We start from the raw sequence: 19,692 nt of genomic DNA, 5'->3' as shown, positions 1-19,692 counted from the left end.
CCAGCATAAATTCAGTGAAGAGAATCACAGAATTATGGAATTCTTCGGGCTGGAAAGACCTCCAAGCTCATCCTGTTGGGAATATCCTGAACAAGGAGAAGGAAACCACCCCAAGGGCCACATTCCTCAGAAACACCTTGGAACTGAACAAATCCATTTAATTACAATTCCTTTACACTCTGAGATGAGGAGTTCTGTGACCTGTAGAATTCTGGTCAAATCCTTTTTCCAGTATTTCTGGATACATCTGAAAAATCAGAATGAGGCTGACTTGGGCATTTAGGAACTTAATTTTCCAGTTTAAATATTTGACACTAAAACAAACAAACAAACAAATAAATTTTCTACTACTACTACTACTATTATTATTATTATATATTCATATTAGATATTTAAATACCCATTGAATCAAGGAGTTTTTCCATCTCACTGTCCTGGTTTTGCTGCTTCTGGCCCCAGTGGAAAGAGCTGGTACAAGGTTTTCTGTAAGCACACTTAGAGCACAAAATACAATAATAACAACAATAAATATCCATTCATTAGCATCCATTTGGTTCTGCACTCCAGAGGAAAATGGGGATTGCCTGTGAATTATCCTGCCTCTTTCAGGAACATTCACTGGGTGCTCTGCTTAAAATCTGGCAGTGAAATCCCTCCCATGAATTAACTTTTGTCCAAATGATGCCATTAATTCCATTTCTACATAATTTATAGGGATATTCCATTCTACCCTTTACATTGGGTTTTTCAGGAAGGACAGCTCCTCATGGGAGCTTCCCAAGCATCCACAGCTTCCCTGTCACTACACCAAAAACACACAGAACCAAGAGAGGGATAAGTAGCAAATGTGCAAAATTTATTATGTTCTTCAATGAACACAGGGATAGGAAATTTATAAAATTAGGTAGTATCTTCAAAATTAAAAAATAAAATATATATAAACACCAAGAGTTCCTAGAGAGAACAAACAACAGCAGTCCATGGGATGCTCAAACGCAGCTGACTCCAAAGCAGTTTCTTCATAAAAAAATAAGGGACTTAAAAAAATTGGCTCCAGAAGACAGTGGAGTCAGCATGGAAGACATGGAATAAGAAAACTGAAATGTTACTGCAGCACATCCTGATTGTCCAAAGAAAAGTCTGTTGGCAGAACAGGGAAAGCTCTGAGTGCCAAGCTCAGCCCTCTGCTAAAGGCATCTCCTAAATTCCACCAGGATCCTGCTAATTCCAGAATGAGTTTGGAGAGAGCTCAGAGTTCATCCCAACCCGTCCCTGCCATGGCAGGGCCACCTTCCACTGCCCCAGGCTGCTCCCAGCCCCAGGGTCCAGCCTGGCCTGGGACATTCCAGGCATGGGGAGTGGAACAAGCACTGGGAACATTCCCAGACACATCCATGAGGAACCCCGTGAGGAACCCCAGCCTCCTCACTGCTGCTCCTCTTGCTCCCTTGGCACCTTTAGCTCTGCACCAAGCAGGGGCTGGAGGTGACAATCCCACAGGATTGTGCCCAGCATGGATCCCTCTGGCTGTGTAAACACTGTGGGAGTGACCCCACACAGAACTCTGCTGGAGCAGGCAGGGGGTGCTCAGCTCACAGCTTCAAGTAGAGAAGTGCCCAGAGCTGCTCCTGGTGCAGAGGGACAGCCCTGGGTGGGGTGGGGACACTGGGGTCATTCCCAGCCAGGCCTGAGGAGCTCCCCCAGCAAGGGCAGCTCTGGGAACCCAAACCCAGCAATCCCAAAGTCCACAGTGTCCCCTGAGGACCCCAAAGGTCACAGTGTCCTCATAGGATCCCAAAGGCCACCGTGTCCCCCTGAGGACCCCAAAGGTCACAGTGCCCCCCTCAAGCTGGAACTTCCATCAAAAAGAGGTTTGAAGTGTCTGTGAAGTTGACAATCCCATAAAGGAATTGTGATTCCCAGAGTTACACTATTTCCTTTTCCAGTGTTTCTTTGGATCCTTTGCTCCCAGAAGTGTTGTCATCGTTGGAATAATTCCCTGAGTCTCGACTGCTCTGGGTGGAATGTTTGTAGCCTGTGAAAACAATCTGATTTCCCTCTTCTGTGATCATGGAGTCAATCACACAGCAATTTTCCACTGCTTCCTCTGCTGCAGCTGACAGGTAAGGGCTGCTGAAGGGCTGTGCTCCAAATCCCTGAGGACAGAAGCAGAAGGGGAAGAGATGAACATCCATAAATAATAATGATATACTGATTTAAATAATTAAATACTAATTCTGCTTATCACCACGGTCACACAAATGTGATTTATCAGATTCTTTACTGTGAAGAGGGGCAGGCCCTGGCACAGGGTGTCCAGAGCAGCTGGGGCTGCCCCTGCATCCCTGGCAGTGCCCAAGGCCAGGCTGGACACTGGGGACAGTGGAAGGTGTCCCTGCCATGGCAGGGGTGGCACTGGGTGGGATTTGAGGTCCCTCCCAACCCAAACCAGTCTGGGGTTCCATGCTCATGTTGAGCAGCAATGTGTGGTTTCCCACCCCTAACATGCCCCTTGTTTCCCTAGGGTCACCAGCTCAGATTTAGGATGAAGTTTCAGTTCACAGAATTCCCAAATCCCTGGTGCTGGCACAGCCCTGCCAGCCCATGCAGTGCCAGCTGTGCCCCATGGGCACCTTGTCCCCAGCCCAGAGCACTCAGTGCCACCTCCAGGGCACACCTGCAGGGATGGGCACTGCAAAGCTCCCTGGGCAGCCCCTGCCAAGGCCTGAGCTCCCTTTCCATGGGCAAATTGCTGCTGCTGTCCCAGCTGAGCCTGCCCTGGCCCAGCCTGAGGCTTCCCTCTGCTCCTGTCCGTGTTCCTGGGACAGATCCCAGCTCCCATCTCCCAGCTGCATTCACAGAATCCATCACTAAGGGGTGACTCCAACATTTTATCTCAGCCCTTTTCCTGCTCTCAGTTGCCAATCACCAAAGAATTGCAACATTGCATGGATTAGCACCTGAGGAGGCCACACAAGAATGAAAAGAAAATCCAGGTACACAGGTTTCAAGACACACTTGAGTGTTGCCCTTCTCATTCCAGAACAGGATCCTGCTAAGCAGCACCTGTGCCAGGCTGGAGACTGGACAAAGCTCTGGAGACCTCTGATAAAACCTCTGCAATGAACCCTGGCTGACCCAAAACACATGAACATCATTTTTCCATGATATTTAAAGTTCATTTTCCTACAAAGAAGCTGTGTGATGCCTGAGAAGTCAGAGCTCACCTCGATGTTCAGGGGGGGCTGGCAGGAGGGGAAGAACACGTATTTGATTTTGTTGTAGGCTTGGTAGAACACAAAAACAAGAGGAGCGCCCACCAGCAGGACAACCAGCAGGGCACCCATGAAAATCCCAGCAATGATCAGAGCTGAAGGTGTACCTAAAATTGGGAATAAAAACCACTCAGTCGAGGTATTCACAACCAGCAGAAATTAAAGCACAGCTCCAAATGTTCTGCAGAATTTATCAAATAATTCAACATTTCCACATCATGGAAACATTTCACAACATTTCCACAGCCATGGGCACCAGGGAAAAGTGATGTTGTGCCAGTGTCTGAGATAATGTTGCTTAAAGAATCCACAAAATATTTTCCAATACAAGAACACAGAATCACCAAGGTGGGAAGGGACTTCCAAAGCGCTCCAGTCCCTCCATCACCCCCAGCACCAGCAGCTGGGGGGGCTCACCTGGAGAGGAGAAGCTGCAGGGAGAGCTCAGAGCCCCTGGCAGGGCCTGAAGGGGCTCCAGGAGAGCTGCAGAGGGACTGGGGACAAGGCCTGCAGGGACAGCACCCAGGGAATGGCTGCCAGTGCCAGAGGGCAGGGCTGGATGGGATCTTGGCAATGAGGAATTGTTCCCTGGCAGGGTGGGCAGGCCCTGGCACAGGGTGCCCAGAGCAGCTGGGGCTGCCCCTGGATCCCTGGCAGTGCCCAAGGCCAGGCTGGACCCTGGGGACAGTGGGAGGTGTCCCTGCCATGGCAGGGGTGGGAATGAAATGATCCTCAAGGTCCTTCCCACCCAAACCATTCCACGATTCCATGATTGCCTCAACAAACTGAAAGGAGTTTGGGGATACTGAAATTAACAGGCACCAGCAGCCACTTTCCAAGTAATCCCAAGGACACAATCAGGTCTTATTTCATGATCAAAGAATGGAAGATTTTCACTCTGGCGTACAAAAACGTGGGAAAGACAGAGCATGGTCTGTCTTGAAGGCACTGTTTGGATTTAAAGAGATTCATTGAGGTAGCAGGATAAGGGAAAGAGGAATACCTAGGAAAATAGATTAAAATATTTTCTTACTCAGGTAAAAAGTAGCATTTGGTTCTTTTTAGGCTTGGTAAGACACAGCAGTGAGGACCACAATATAAATGAATCCTGAATGTGAGCCAGGCATGGCTGTTATTACATTTTCTTGGTTTTAAGGCAGTTTGAAGAGTCAGAAATTTTCACAGTGTTAATAAAATTTTACGTGTCCAATTATCTTCACCATGATTTGTTCTTGTGTTCTGAGTGAGTGCAATCCCCTCACTCTCCCTGGGCACCAAGATGAACTTTCAGCCCTAACAAATCTGATTTATCTCCTCACTCTTCAGCACAGGAGATTCATTCCCAGAAGGACTAGGACAGTTTCAAGGCTAAAATACCCCTGAAAATGTGGAATTTAGTGATTCCTTGCTCCCTCCCAGGATGTAGGCTGGGAAGGGAAGCTCTCTGCCCAGCCAGGTGCTCCCAGTGCTGGCAGGAGTGTTGAGTTCCCAGAGAAGGGGTATGAACTGCAGCTGCAGAGGGTGTGGATGCATTTCTGCCAGGCTGTGCCCACCTGCAGGGGTGTGGATGCATTGCTGCTGGCTGTAGGCACTGCTCTTGTTGTAGGGCTCAGAGAAGGCCTGCACCTGCACACAGTACAGGCTGGAGGGGGACACGTCAGGCACTGTGGCTATGGTCTGCTTCACCTCCTTCTGCTTCACCTCCTCCTGGAAAAGCAAATCAGGGAGAAAGGAGGGATCAGAGCCCATGGGCAGCACAGGAATCTCAAACAGGCGAGAGCTGCAGCCTCTGGTGGATAAGTGATTCTCTGAAATGTCACACACTGCTGCAGCCCCAGAATCTGCAGGGCTGGAGAGACTTTCCAGCTCATCCAGTCCCACTTCCAGGTGCCTCTGGAACACTTCCAGGAGCTCCACCACCTCCCTGGGCACCCAGATTCAGTAAAATAAATAAACCACCCCTTAGCTCCTAAGCAAAACTCAGCAAACACCTCCTGGGCAAGAACCAAGTGCTTTCCCCATCCTGAAATGTCCCAATTCCATGTTTCCAGGAAACTCCTTCCTGCTGCAGTTTGCTTCCTTCTCTTCTGCCCCCTTTTACCAATTACTGTGAAATATTTTAACCCTAAGAAACATTTAAAGAACATGGAAAAATTCATTAAAATGTGAGCTAAAAAGATGCAGGACTTCGAGGTTTGAGGAGCTTTTTCCATCCCATTGCACACAGACTCATCCATGGAAATGGAGATTTTACCCCATCACTGGGAGATAAAAATCACACTGATCAGATTTCTAAAAGAGTTACAAAAAATCTCAACCACTGGGTGATAAAAGTCACAGTGATCAGGTTTTTGATAGAATCTTTCATTAGAAAACCCAATAAACTGATTTTTTTAAAGACTGATATACCACAAATGCGTCTCTTTTGGAAAGGAGCTCCTCAGGGAGAATGGAAACTCAGGATTTAAGTCAGAATCAATTTTATATTGTTTGTAATTTGTTCACACCTTCATATCTGAGGAATTCTTCCAGTACAGGATCCTGTAGGACAAGTCATAATGGTCCCTCATGACTTCATCCTCATCTCCTCCTGGAGGAGAAATAAGGATGTGGAGCAAAGTGTCACTGAGGTCCAACCTTACACCAGGAGGGCCAATTCCATCTGAAAACAATAAAATCAATAATTAAAATCCAACTAAAAACATTGCCTCAAAGACTGTCAGTGAAATCCATGATAATTTTGAAGAAACATAGAGTTAGAAGTAGAATTTCATAGTTTTATTCAGAACATCAAGTCCTGAGAAACATTTCAACTAATTTCACTACATTCTTGTGAAATCCCCCCTCCTGTCAGCTCATAAAGACATTTGGCAGGAGTTTGCTGAGCAATGAGCATTTCAGGAAAGCATTTCCTTACTTGTTTTCAGAGGATCCACTTTGACTTCCCTGGAGAAGCAGGATTTGTTGTGTCCCTCCCTGGCCTGCACTCGCAGGTAATAAAATCCAGTGGTGGTGATGATGGAGGAGAAGTTGCACCAGGTGCTGGTGATGTTCTCACACCTGGGGACACTGAGCCACTTGTCTGAGTAATCATCATTGAGATCCTTCAAGTAGCCACTGCAACAGAGAATTCAAGAGTTTTCATGTCAGCTCCCTGAACTCCTCCAGAAAATCCTATTTGTTTGTGCTGCACTTGGCTCAGTTTCGGGCAAGAAGGCCTCTAGTAATAAAATAAAAAAAATTTTTAAAAATCAGCATTTTAGTATGAGACATTTCTAAGTGGAAGAATGGAGATAAAAGGGCCAGGGAATACAAATTAGGGCTTTAACCAAGCAGAGAAATGAAATGTGGGGTGGGCAGGTTCTGAAAATCCAAATGAGAAGTTCTCACGTAGCTGTGTGCAGTCCATTGATTTCCTGCCATCACAAAGAACTCCCAAGGAATGCCAGGGGGTCCCTCCTCTTCTGTTAGGTGCTGGCCACAACATGTATGCAGCAGCTGGAGATTGACATACAGGTTTATAGAGCTGCTTCCTACGGGGATTTTTTGGATGTGATTCAATGGGATTTTATGGGATATGATGGGGGGGTTATGGCATTCCTTGTTTTTTGATGCAATATGATTTTTATCTGCTTTTCTTTATGTGATACAGTGTGTGATATGATGGGGTTTGATGTGATACAAGGGTTATTTCACGTGACAAGAGGGGGTTTTTATATGACTTGATGGGTTTTTTATGGGGCACAACACTTCTTTATGTGACACGACCTTTTCTTTATGGGACACACCATTTCTTTTATGGGACACACCATTTTCTTTATGGGACACACCATTTTCTTTTATGAGACACACCATTTCTTTATGGGACACACCATCTTCTTTATGGGACACACCATTTTCTTTATGGGACACACCATTTTCCTTATGGGACACACCATTTTCCTTATGGGACACACCATTTTCCTTATGGAACACGTTTTTTTTTTATGGGACACAACATGCTACCTTGTGTTTTCTCCCCTATTTGGGTCTGCCCAGAAGAAACCCAAGCTGCTGACTACTGAAACCTCCACCACCTGTATTCTTCGTCACTTCTACTCATCTTATTTCTTCACATTCAAAAAGCCACTAAGCAATTCAAGGTTTCCAGCTTTAAAAATGTCCCTCAGCATTTAGGAGTCCCTTCCATCAGGAGTTTAACACCCCCAAAAGCAGCCCAGTCCCCGAAATTCCAGGCTCAGGTGTTACATGGAATTCTTTTAACATCAATGAGCCACTCATGCTCCCATTAACACACGAAGCCACCAAATATTTCACTTTAACCTCTAGGAAACACCTGCAGAACACAAGAAATGGGATTGCAGAAGGCAGGGGTGGGATGGCTGAACTCACATCAGGTACTGCACGTTGTAGTTCACATCCTGATTTTCCTGGCCGCTCCAAAGCAGGTGGAATTTCATGTTCAGAGCCAGGACACTCAGGTTGGTGGCACACAGGAGGTCGTTCACTGCTCAGGGGGAAAAGGAAACCCAAAGTTACCAAAAAACTTCATGGGAACGGACATTTCTCATGTCAGTAATGAAAACATAAAGATTATTCACTATACAGATTGCAAGTCACAGGCTGTGATATGCAAAGCATCCTATCAAGCATTTAATTAAAAAAATCAGTTAAAATCAATTCAGAAAAAAAATCAAAGTACACAACTATTGAGAGAAGCAGAGATAAACTGGTTTGGGAATAACATGAGGAGAAAAATGGATAAAATACACACTGTATTTATTATGTATTTTGCTTTTTGTTTTAATATTTTATTAAAATATGAATGTGACAATTACTTAATATTTTATTAAAATAATTTAAACTTGCATGTATCAGTTATTGTAATATTTTATTAAGATACACATGTATTATTTTAATATTTTAAAAATACACATGTATTCTTTTAATATTTTTAAAATACAGATGTGTATCAATGTATTTTGTGTATAAAGAAATTTTCATTTACCATCACTTACATTTTGATGTACCATCAACTCATTATGATGTACCACCCCTGTCCAATCTAATATTTGACTTTCTGCAGTTATTTTTCCTAAAATAAACATCTAAAAGCAACTGCACAGCACAGAAAAGAATTTAATTTTACATAACAAGGTGGCAAACTGCCCCCTCAAAGCCTTTTTTCAGCAGCCGTAACAATCAATTCACCAAGGATTATATAAAACCAGAATTTTTTAAAGCTCAAGTCAACTTTTTGTGCATTCATTGAGTGCCAAGTATCCCAGAGGCTTTTGGGTTTTTTACCTCCTGATTCAGTCACTGATTCAAAAAGAAGAGTTTTCCAAAGCACACAAAGAAGTTTTTGTTCCAAATTAATGTCAAAGTTTGCCTCATGGCAAAAAAAACCTTCTTGTACCATTAAAACTCTACCCTTCACATATTTTATGTCGATTGAGATGTGCAAATATATATATTTTTTATACCAAAATGAGGAGGAATTTGGCCCTTCTGCCTATTCCTGTTGCTTCAGAGCACCTCACTGTGTGCCAGTTTAATAGAAGTCACCATTTGCAGGTAACCTGATTTCCTGGGTACCTTTCTGGGCAGTTTTCACACATCTGGTGGGGCTGAAGAAGCCTTGCTTGCCCTCGCTGGGGAGATTTGCTTGGACTTTGAAGCAATAGGTGCTATCTGGGGCAAGGTCATCAATGGTGTCAAAAGGGAAAATTTTTTTGCTCTGGAGCTGGAAGAAACAAACACAAAGAGCCTGTGAGGGGAACTGTGCTTCCCCAGGAACATTTTAAATGATCATTTTGCAAGGTTTCAGCCCATTTGTATCACACCCCACCTAAAAATGTGAAATAGAGAAAGTAGGAGACTGTTTGAGCTAGAGAAATCCTAAAGGGAAGTTTGCAGTTTAGCCAGCGACTGACAAGAACATTTTGGGCTCCTTTGCCATGGAAGTGGGGAGGGATTGGGAATGAGCAGTTCACCCCAGAGACATTCCAGAATGCAGCAGGACATTCCCATCCCTGCATCACCCAAACACTCCTCCCTCCTCTGCCTTTGGCTTTCACTGACCATACCCAATTGTACTTCTGGGCCTTTTGCTCCTTTGGTGTGTGATCCCAAAATCCCAGAGGCGGGAGGAGCCCTTTGGGATCACCCAGTGCCACCCCAGCCCCAGCAGCATCACCCCAATCCCTGTCCCCAAGGCCACATCCAGACTGCTCTGGGACAATTCCAGGGACTCCAAACCTCCCTGGGCAGCTCAGCCCAAGGCCTGACCACTCTGAGAGGGGAATAAAATTCCTCAAGGTGCACCAGGGAGGTTCAGGTTAAAGAAAGAATAAAATTCTGTCTTTAACCTGAACCTCCCCTGGTGCACCTTGAGGCCATTCCCTCTTGTCCTTTCCTCATTCCTGTCTTTCCCCTTGGCTGTGCCCTCCTGGCAGGGACTTGTGCAGAGCCACAAGGGCCCCTGAGCCTCCTTTGCTCCAGCCTCAGCCCCTTCCCAGCTCCTCAGGGATTCTCCAGCCCCTTCCCAGCTCCCTCAGGGATTCTCCAGCCCCTTCCCAGCTCCCTCAGGAATTCTCCAGCCCCTTCCCAGCTCCCTCAGGGATTCTCCAGCCCCTTCCCAGCTCCCTCAGGGATTCTCCAGCCCCTTCCCAGCTCCCTCAGGGATTCTCCAGCCCCTTCCCAGCTCCCTCAGGAATTCTCCAGCCCCTTCCCAGCCCTGGACACACTCCAGCCCCTCCAGGTCCCTTCTGAAGTGATGATTTTGATCTGACCTCCAAAAAGAACACAGATTGCCCTTTGATCCCTGCCCTAATTTAGATGACTCTCACTTCCCTAAAAAAGATTAAAAAGGAAGAGTTTCTCCCCTGCTCTTCACAGGAGAGCTCTGGGTGCTCTGCAGGACACACATGCTGCCTTGGAAGCCAGTTCACAATGGCAGCACCCCAAAAAAGTCCCTGGATCAGGGCAATCCCTATAAAACAATCCTGTGGTAAGAACAAAATCATCCCACCAAGAAAAAAAAACCTCTCCCAACTTTCAAACACACATAACAAAAAAGAAGTGCTCATACCTGAGCATGGGAGGAGTTTTCCCAGAAGACCAGGTTATATTTAAAACTCAGATCATTGATCCACATTTTTTTCCTCTGATTTGCTTCTGGAGGAGAAACTGTAACTTTTACAACTCCATTTGTGGACTGCAATTCCAGTCCTGGTGGACCAATCTGAGCTGCAAATATGGAAAGAAAAAAGAAACATTAAACATGTCTACTTTGAGAAAATAAACCCCAAGAAGTGGTTTAAATAATAAACCTAAAATACCTGTCTATGGTTTCTTATTTTTAATAATTTTGAATAATCACCCACAGAATCTTAAGTTTTCATGACTCTGGCAGTTTCTAAAAGTAATTTTACCTAGCAACCAACTACCATCACCGGGTTCTAAAAGCAGTTAAGATTAAATATTTCCAGCAAATGTTGTCCAAAAGAATCAGGATAAATTATTCTAAAACCTGCAAGGCAAGGGATTTAGCTCAGTCCAATAAATCCAACTTCAGAGAAAGGATTCAGTAGCACTGGAACTGCCGAAAAGCCACAAACTTCCCAAAAATGGGGTTCTTGGGGCAACCTGGTCTATGGAAGGTGTCCCTGGAAGGGGTGGAATTGGATGGGTTTTAAGGTTCCTCTCAATCCAGACCAGTCTGGGATTCAACAAAAATCTACCATCAAAAAGGACTGTTCCAATAAATAATCTGGGAAAATACAGAGTGACAGGAAATTCAGTCAGGAAACCAGCACCACCTGGAATAGTTTTCCCTTTCCAGAAAAGACAGAATTGCAGCATTCCATGACCTGCAGATGCCTGATCTCACGTTCCTGTTGGGAAACTTCCCCTGTCCTACTGGTACCAGCAGTGGAAACCACACGTGGTTTTCCCACAATCCCTCATTCCTGACTGCTTTGGGTTGGGAAGGACCTTAAAGCTCATCCCATCCCACCCCTGCCACGGCAGGGACCCCTCCCACTGTCCCCAGTGTCCAGCCTGGCCTTGGGCACTGCCAGGGATGCAGGGGCAGCCCCAGCTGCTCTGGGCACCCTGTGCCAGGGCCTGCCCACCCTGCCAGGGAACAATTCCTCATTGCCAAGATCCCATCCAGCCCTGCCCTCTGGCACTGGCAGCCATTCCCTGGCTGCTGTCCCTGCAGGCCTTGTCCCCAGTCCCTCTGCAGCTCTCCTGGAGCCCCTTCAGGCCCTGCCAGGGGCTCTGAGCTCTCCCTGCAGCTTCTCCTCTCCAGGTGAGCCCCCCCAGCTCTCCCAGCCTGGCTCCAGATGGGCTCCAGCCCCGTGGCTCCTCTGGGCTCCCTCCAGCAGCTCCAGGTGCTCCTGCTGCTGGATCTCAGGGCTGGAGGCTCTGCAGGTGGGCTCCCACCTGAGCAGGACAGGGAGCAGACTCCTCCCGAGGTGCTAAAGGAAGCAAATCGTCCCTGCAAACCCCGAGCTCGTACCAACTTGTTCTGGCACCATCTCCAGGACCTGGGACCACGGGGACACCAGTGGCCCTGCCTGGGCCCTCACGCGCACGTAGTGGGCATCGTAGTACTCCGAGATGGCCGAGGAGAAGTCACAGCCTGTGCCAGCCACAGCCTGGCACCCTGGCAGCTCCTGCCAGCCCGTGGGCTCCAGCTCCGGCCTGTGGGACAGAGAACAGCCCGGATTAAACACCAGCCCCAGGAGAAACATCCCAGATAAACAACAGCCCCAGGAGAAACACCAGCCCCAGGAGAAACATCCCAGATAAACAACAGCCCCAGGAGAAACACTCCAGATAAACAACAGCCCCAGGAGAAACATTCCAGATAAACAATACCCCAGGAGAAACAACAGCCCCAGAAGAAACAACAGCCCCAGGAGAAACACCTCAGATAAACAACAGCCCCAGAAGAAACAATAGCTCCAGGATAAACAACAGCCCCAGAAGAAACAACAGCCCCAGGATAAACAACAGCCCCAGGAGAAAGCAACACCCCAGAATAAACACCAGCCCCAGGAGAAACACCCCAGATAAACAACAGCCCCAGAAGAAACAACAACCCCAGGATAAACAACAGCCCCAGGAGAAACAACAGCCCCAGGATGAACAACAGCCCCAGGAGAAACACCCCAAATAAACACCAGCCCCAGGAGAAACACCCCAGATAAACAACAGCCCCAGGAGAAACACCCCAGATAAACAACAGCCCCAGGAGAAACAACAGCCCAAGGAGAAACAGCCTGGAATAAACAACAGCCCAGGATAAACAGCCCACATTAAACAACACCCCAGGATAAACAGCTTGGGATCAACAGCCTGTGAGACACAAGGCTCACTCTAAGTTGGTGACAAGTTGAATAAGGGGTAGCAGGGACAGTGCCAGCTCTGGGGTGCCTGGCAACTGCCAGAAGCACACGTTGACTGGAACAGTTCTGAGGCACTTTCTCAGGGCATGAGTCAAATGCATTCGCATGAAGATTGTACATATTCAACCTTCCCTGAAGTTCACATGCTCCAGGAATTCTTTATCTTAGTTTGGCCCATGATTTCATCTTCTTAGAGCACAATGCACGTGGGATTGTGAGAGTTTTGTATTTTATTTCCTCACAGATAGGATTTTGAGAGTTTTGTATTTTATTTCACAGATGTGATTTTGAGAGTTTTGTATTTTATTTCCTCACAAGGCCCCCTGGTCTGTGGTTTGACAGCTATTGATAGCCCAAGGGGCAGTGGTGGATTTCTTTTGCTCTTTTGGTGCTATTTGCCTAGTTCTTTCCAATGTTTTCTTATCACACAGAATTGTAGCCAGTTTTACAAGTACTTTCAATCAATATTAGCTATTTCACTATTGAATAGATACTAAATAGATATTTCACTATTGTCAGTTAGTCACAAAAATAAAGGCATTAGTTATTTCACAACTAAAATAATTATTTTATTAATTTTTAATTTAATTTTAATATCATTAATATTAATATAATAATGCAAAATAATAAGTTGTTATATTCATTATTATTTCTTCACTACTACAATTACTTCTGCAGAAATTAATGTTATAATACACAGTGCATAATATTTTGCAAAAGCCCAAACTATAATATATATCTATCACACTAAGATATACAATCCACACAGGGATTAGAGTATTAACTAGAAAAGGCTGACAAATTATACTACATCAAAAGCAGTTAAAAAGAGATTACAAACTGTACTCCATCAAAATAATTTAGAAAAGCCAATAATGGCAAAATACAATAACTACACAGTTATTTATGAAACATCCCAGGATAAATAGCCTGGGATAAATCCAATCCACAACCACTGAAATTATTCTTATTTTCTTCTTAACTTTATAAACATCACCCCTTTTCATGCTGCTTTATCAGCAGTGCAATCGGTGTTATCTCCTTATAAATTATCCTACAACTGCCAGATCACAGAATTACATCGTCAGGATTATTACATTTCCTAGCCTGGCAAAGATTTTATAATTCATGGGAAGAAATTTTAAAGTCTTGTCAAAAGTGGGTACAGGAGCATAAAACCAGCAGAACTCCACTAATCATCACATGAGCCAGGAATGGAAATTAAGGGAAAATAAAAACCACAGAGGTGAAAAGTGGAGTTCAGCAACAATCAGCTTTTCAGCAGCTCTTTTTTAATCAGCACACATCCACACCTCAGTAAAGAAAAAGATTTATAAAGACATTTAATATGTCCTGGCCAAAAAAGGAGGCACAGACTTGAAGGAGTAATTGCTCATCCTCAACTCCTACCATGTCTTTCAGACCAGTCTGATATTTTTAAAAGTAAATCTACTTTCAAAGCAGCTGTTCTTATCTACATATTGGAAAATAAGAGCTATTTTTTTAAAATCCAAAATCCCAGAATGGTTTGGGAGGGACCTTAAAGCCCATCCTGTTCCACCCCTGCCATGAGACCTTCCATGATCCCAGGTTGCTCAGAATTTCAGTAATTTTATCTCAGAAATGTTTTTCAATATTTACTTGTCAGGAAAGTGCCACAGACTGCTTGTGCTAATGTGTGCAAAAGAACTGGGATATGGAACAACTGAAGGAAACCAAGGAAATATTTAAGAACAAACTTTAAATTGTTTTGTCTGGGCATTAAACTTGCAGCTGAGAAATGTGGGTCAATTAACTCTGAGAAATTAGTTGAAAGTTATACTGAAAATTCCCTCAAATCCTCTGTGTTTGGCCATAGCTACAGAAAAACCAAACAAACCAGACTAAATTTAGGAAGGCCATTGAGAGTCTTGAGTGCAGCCAGAGGGGACAATGAGGCTGGAGAGGGAACACAAACCCTGTGAGGAACCCCTGAGGGAGCTGGGGCTGCTCAGCCTGGAGAAAAGGAGACTCAGGGCTGCCCCCATCACTCTGCACAGCTCCTGAAAGGTGCCTGTGCTCACCTGGGGCTGGGCTCTTTCTCCAGCAGCACTGACACAGCCAGAGCACACAGCCTCCAGCTGCACCAAGGGAAATACAGGTTGGACAGCAGGGAAAAGGTTTTTGCAGCAAGGGTGAGAAAGTTCTGGAATGGCTGCCCGGGGAGGTGGTGCAGTCCCCATGCCTGGGTGTGTTTAACAAAGCCTGGATGTGGCACTGGGGGCCAGGGCTCAGTTGAGCTGCTGGGGCTGGGCTGGACTCGATGGGCTTGAAGGTCTCTCCCAGCCTGGGCATTCTGGGATTCTGTGAATAAACCTAAATTCCACTTCTAAGTGTGTCCACAAATCTCCTGCAAGAACCCTGCTGGTGGTTCAGCATTAGCAGCAAGCTCTGTGTGATAAATAACCTGATTTCTTCCAGCAATGAGACAAAGCTGGGCCAGCAGCAGCAGCCAGGGCTGGCTCCAGGGATGGCACTGACCACTGGAACTGGGCTGAGAATGTCACGCTGGGGTCACCGCCCCTGTACCCCAGTGCTGGCTCCCAGGGATGGCACTCACCACTGGAACTGGGCTGAGAATGTCACGCTGGGGTCACCGCCCCTGTACCCCAGTGCTGGCTCCCAGGGATGGCACTCACCACTGGAACTGGGCTGAGAATGTCACGCTGGGGTCACTCCCCCTGTAGTCCCAGCTCAGGGTGAAATTGGTGTTCACCACGTGCACCCGCACGTCCTCAGGGCTCGGCAGGCTGCTCTGGCCTAGGAGACACCAGTGAGCACAGAAATCAAATGTTACAATCAGAAAAAAAGAAAATATAAAGATAAAATTAAAATAAAACATTTAAAAAAACCAACAAAGTATTATGATAAAAAGCAAATAAAATATTAGGATGAAATTAAGATTAAATATTACCATAAAAAGCAAAGAAAGTATAAAGATAAAATGAAAATAAAATGTTAAAATAAAATAAAGTATTATGATAAAAAGTAAATAAAATATTAGGATAAATTTAAGATAAAATATTACCATAAAAAGAAATTAAAGTATTAAAGTAAAATTAAAATAAAATGTTAAAACAAAATATAATAAAAAGCAAATAAAATATGAGGATACAATTAAGATAAAATATTACAAGAAAAAGAAAAGAAAATATTAATATAAAATGAAAGTAAAATATTACAATAAAACAAAATCTAAAATAAATAAAATATAATAACAATAATTGAAATAAATACAATAAAATAAAGTAGAACAAAAATAAAATAAAATGAGTAAAATAAAAACTAAAAAGTAAAAAATAAAATAAATATAAAATTAAAATAGAAAACAAAATAAAAATGAATGAAAATAAAGATACGTTAAATAAGTAAAACACAATAGAATACTAAAATAAAAATTTTAGATATAATAAAAATTAAAACAAAATGCAATCAAATTTAAATAAAATGAAATTAAATAAATAAAAATTAAAACTAAATAAAATAAATTGAAACAAAACAAACCACATCTCTTAGCTTTGACATTCTATTTTATTTGGTTCTATTTTATCTGAAGTCATTTATTAATGACTTCCCAATGGTCACAATTTTGAAGTCGTATCTGAAATTGCTGTTTGGGACCAGTCTGATATTTGATTGTATGAGGAGGAACCCAGAGCCAAGAAATCCCATTTCAGCTGGGCACTCTCTGGACACCAATGGCTTACCCTGAACCTGACCTTGGGAAAGGCTCTTCCTTACAAACCGAATTTATTTTTCTGCACAAGTTCCCTTTCTACAAAGGGAACATGTGGAAAAGCAGAATGACTGAATTCTCCAAAATCCTTTTGGAGAATTAAGTTGGACCCACATGATTTTGGGAAATAACTCCCGAAAGCACAAAACCATGAAAGCCAAATAATTCAATAAACCCTTGTGATCCCACTACAGAATTTATTCCCACAAGGCAGGAATTTGTTGCTCTTCTGACAGAGTAGGACAAACCCAGAGAATGCCAAAGGACGTTTGCTCAGAAAATAAGAAAACAAAGGAAAAACCAGGTTTTTCCCCAGATATTTATCCAACAGATGGTTTCAATTCAGCCAAAACCCTTTGTGACAACAAGGGCCCCACAGACTCCAACTGATAAAAACACTACCACATTCCAATTATTAGAGTATTTTTGTTTGCCTGGGGTAGAAATTCAAATATTTAGTGTATCCTCCCCATCTTTTCAAATCCTTAATTTCTCGAGCATGAGGCTTTCCAGAACTCCTTGTTAGACCTCAGCAGGCCAGATGGCAAAAAGGAGGAAGATCCTGTCCAGATCCATGCTCTGAGCAGAGATTTTCTGAGCTTTAACCCAGCCTGTGTTCTGTTCAGCTGGGAAATACCCCAGGAAGGTAATTCTCAACACAGCTCCCAACCAAGAGAAAGCTGAATGGCAGCAGCCATTCTTGAAGTTTTCCTTTTAAGCAAAATTTCAGCTTCCTGAAGGAATTTTATTGTTCTCTTTTGTATTCCCTCCAAATGGTTCAACTTGCTTGAAGCAGTGTAAAAAAAATCACAATAAACTGGCTGAGATTAATTACTAGAGGTCTAATTTATGAGACATGACCTAATCTTTTCCTTCTAACTAACACTGCTGTGCCCTGATACTTTTGGGGTTTCTAAAAACACCCAACAAAACAATGCTGTGTAATTTATGGGTAGAAGTTTGTGCTTTTTCAGCAGGTCTGATATTTTAACCCTCCTCTCTTTGCCTTGCACATTTTCCTGTTCAACACCACTGCACTTGTTTCCTGGAGTACTGATCCAGTTTCTCCCAACAGACAGGAATATGTGATCCAGGCATCCACCCTTTCACATATTTCCCTATTTCCAATGAGTTTTGTGCTTGCTTCCCTAAATTAATTCCACAAATCATTAATTTCCCAATGAACAGCTATGCAGGAAGGAAGGAGAAAACTCAGTGATGTTTAATCAGCAGGGAAATTTTGTGATTTAGGTTGTAACTGGATATGCAAAGAAAAGCCTAAAAATCAACATTTCTATCTGGCTTATTTTATTAATGATTAAAAGCCAGACACTTAAAACCAATTCCTGTTTGTCCACTTGAGCATGATGACACTTTGGTTCTGAGAAACCATTACAAGGGATTAGACTTGTGTGGAAAGAAGAGATTAAAAACCAGAAATGCTTTTAGCACATCTGCCCATCTCTTTCCCCTGTCAAATTCAAACAAACCAAACCACCCCAAACTGTTCCAATACACAAAAATTACTGCTTCGCTCAGGAGATGTTCACCAACACTGACGGCTGAAAATAAGAATGATTATATAACAAAATCTATTCAGCAACAGAAGAAAGCAAGAAATGGCAGCAGAGCAAATCCCACAGTCAGGGGAAATCCCAGGAGGAGCACATGATGCTCGATGCTTACGACATCCCTGGGTGCAGGAGCCAGCGGAAAATTTCAGTCAACATTTCAGCAGAAGAAGGAAGAGGAGGCCCCTTAGATGTGACACCAGGAAAGGCTATGAAGGACCCTGATGTGCAAAGAAACTCAGAACCAGAGCTTTACCCTGGAGCAGCAGCACAGGGAACAGCTGGGCTTGGCCCAGGGGAAGGGAGAGGTCACAGAAGCAGAACGATTGGAATTTCAGAGTGAGAATCACCCCCTGGTTGGGATCTCAGAGCCCACCCAGCCCCAGGCTGCTCCCAGCCCCAGTGTCCAGCCTGGCCTTGGGCACTGCCAGGGATCCAGGGGCAGCCCCAGCTGCTCTGGGCACCCTGTGCCAGGGCCTGCCCACCCTGCCAGGGAACAATTCCTCATTCCCAATGTCCCATCCAGCCCTGCCCCTCGGCAGTCTAAAACCATTGTGCCATGTCCTGTCACTCTCTGCCTGTACAAACAGCTCCTCTGCCCTCCTTTGTAATGCTTCGCAATCCTTCCTCTTCCAGCAACAGGTTTTGGGCAATAGCTGTTTTTTGCTGCGTAAGGACAAAAGACAAGGCACAAGCTCCTACCCTGCGAGCCAAAACCCCCATCCTGCCATTACACCTCTCATTTCCTCATTTATCCTCTAGGCTCTGCCAGACTGTGACTTCCAAGCCAAAAAACGGGAATCCAAAGGTGTTTCACCCACAGCGGCTGCAGCCGCTGCAATTCACCTGGAACGAGTGGGACTGGGGTGGAGGAGAGCGACAGTCCTCAGGGGAATGGGGACAGAAGCCAGGGAATGGCTGCCAGTGCCAGAGGGCAGGGCTGGCTGGGATCTTGGCAATGAGGAATTGTTCCCTGGCAGCGTGGGCAGGCCCTGGCACAGGGTGCCCAGAGCAGCTGGGGCTGCCCCTGCATCCCTGGCAGTGCCCAAGGCCAGGCTGGACACTGGGGACAGTGGGAGGTGTCCCTGCCATGGCAGGGGTGGCACTGGGTGGGATTTAAGGTCCTTCCCAACCCAAACCCAGCTGTGATTCCATGACGGCCCTGCAAACACGACACATCCTCACCGATACCGTTATTCCGCCCCGCATCCCCGCAGAGCTCCGGGACCGCAGCGGGACCCGCGCCCCGCTCCCCCCTCGGCCCCGGGCAGGAGGCTCCGCACCGGCCCCGCTCCCTGAGGGCCCCCGGGACCCACCTGCGCAGGGCAGCGGCACCAGCAGCAGGGGCAGCACGGCCGCCAGCCAGCGCCCGCCCGGCACCCACAGCCGCCGCCGCTCCGCCGTCCATCTACCCCATGGCTCCTCCGTCCATCCATCCCCGGGCTCCTCCGTCCATCCATCCCCGGGTTCCGCCGCCCCTCCAGACCCGGGCTCCGCCATCCAGGGCAGCGCTGCCGGAAACGCCGGCGGCAGCGCCTGCGCGGAGGGGCCCGGCCGCTGTGAGGGCGGTCGGGGTTGTGCGAGGGAAGTCAGGGCCGTGAGGGGCGGTCAGGGCCGTGTGAGGGGCGGTGTCCGGGCTGTGTGAGGGCGGT

General features: G+C 45.5%; 1 protein-coding gene across 2 annotated transcripts; it reads right to left on the bottom strand.

The window, feature by feature from the left end:
* Window positions 1-844: 844 nt before the first annotated feature.
* On the bottom strand, window positions 845-19,626 carry IFNAR1 (interferon alpha and beta receptor subunit 1). 2 transcript variants are annotated; one of them, XM_030961612.1, is made up of 11 exons: window positions 19,357-19,626; window positions 15,373-15,493; window positions 11,803-11,987; window positions 10,369-10,526; window positions 8,874-9,021; window positions 7,668-7,782; window positions 6,193-6,392; window positions 5,783-5,937; window positions 4,829-4,982; window positions 3,228-3,382; window positions 845-2,156 (listed from the first exon to the last, which is right to left on the bottom strand). In XM_030961612.1, exons 1-11 carry the CDS (start codon window positions 19,538-19,540, stop codon window positions 1,926-1,928), a joined length of 1,806 nt encoding a protein of 601 aa, XP_030817472.1. In that variant the 5' UTR covers window positions 19,541-19,626; the 3' UTR covers window positions 845-1,925. The 2 variants fall into 2 exon arrangements, with proteins under 2 accessions (XP_030817472.1, XP_030817483.1); XM_030961623.1 differs by lacking the exons at window positions 15,373-15,493; window positions 19,357-19,626 and adding an exon at window positions 15,215-15,243.
* Window positions 19,627-19,692: the final 66 nt, after the last annotated feature.

This window comes from Camarhynchus parvulus, chromosome 1 (assembly GCF_901933205.1).
Source record: "Camarhynchus parvulus chromosome 1, STF_HiC, whole genome shotgun sequence".
NCBI classification, from domain to species: domain Eukaryota; kingdom Metazoa; phylum Chordata; class Aves; order Passeriformes; family Thraupidae; genus Camarhynchus; species Camarhynchus parvulus.
This window is presented reverse-complemented; position numbering and strand designations above follow the sequence as displayed.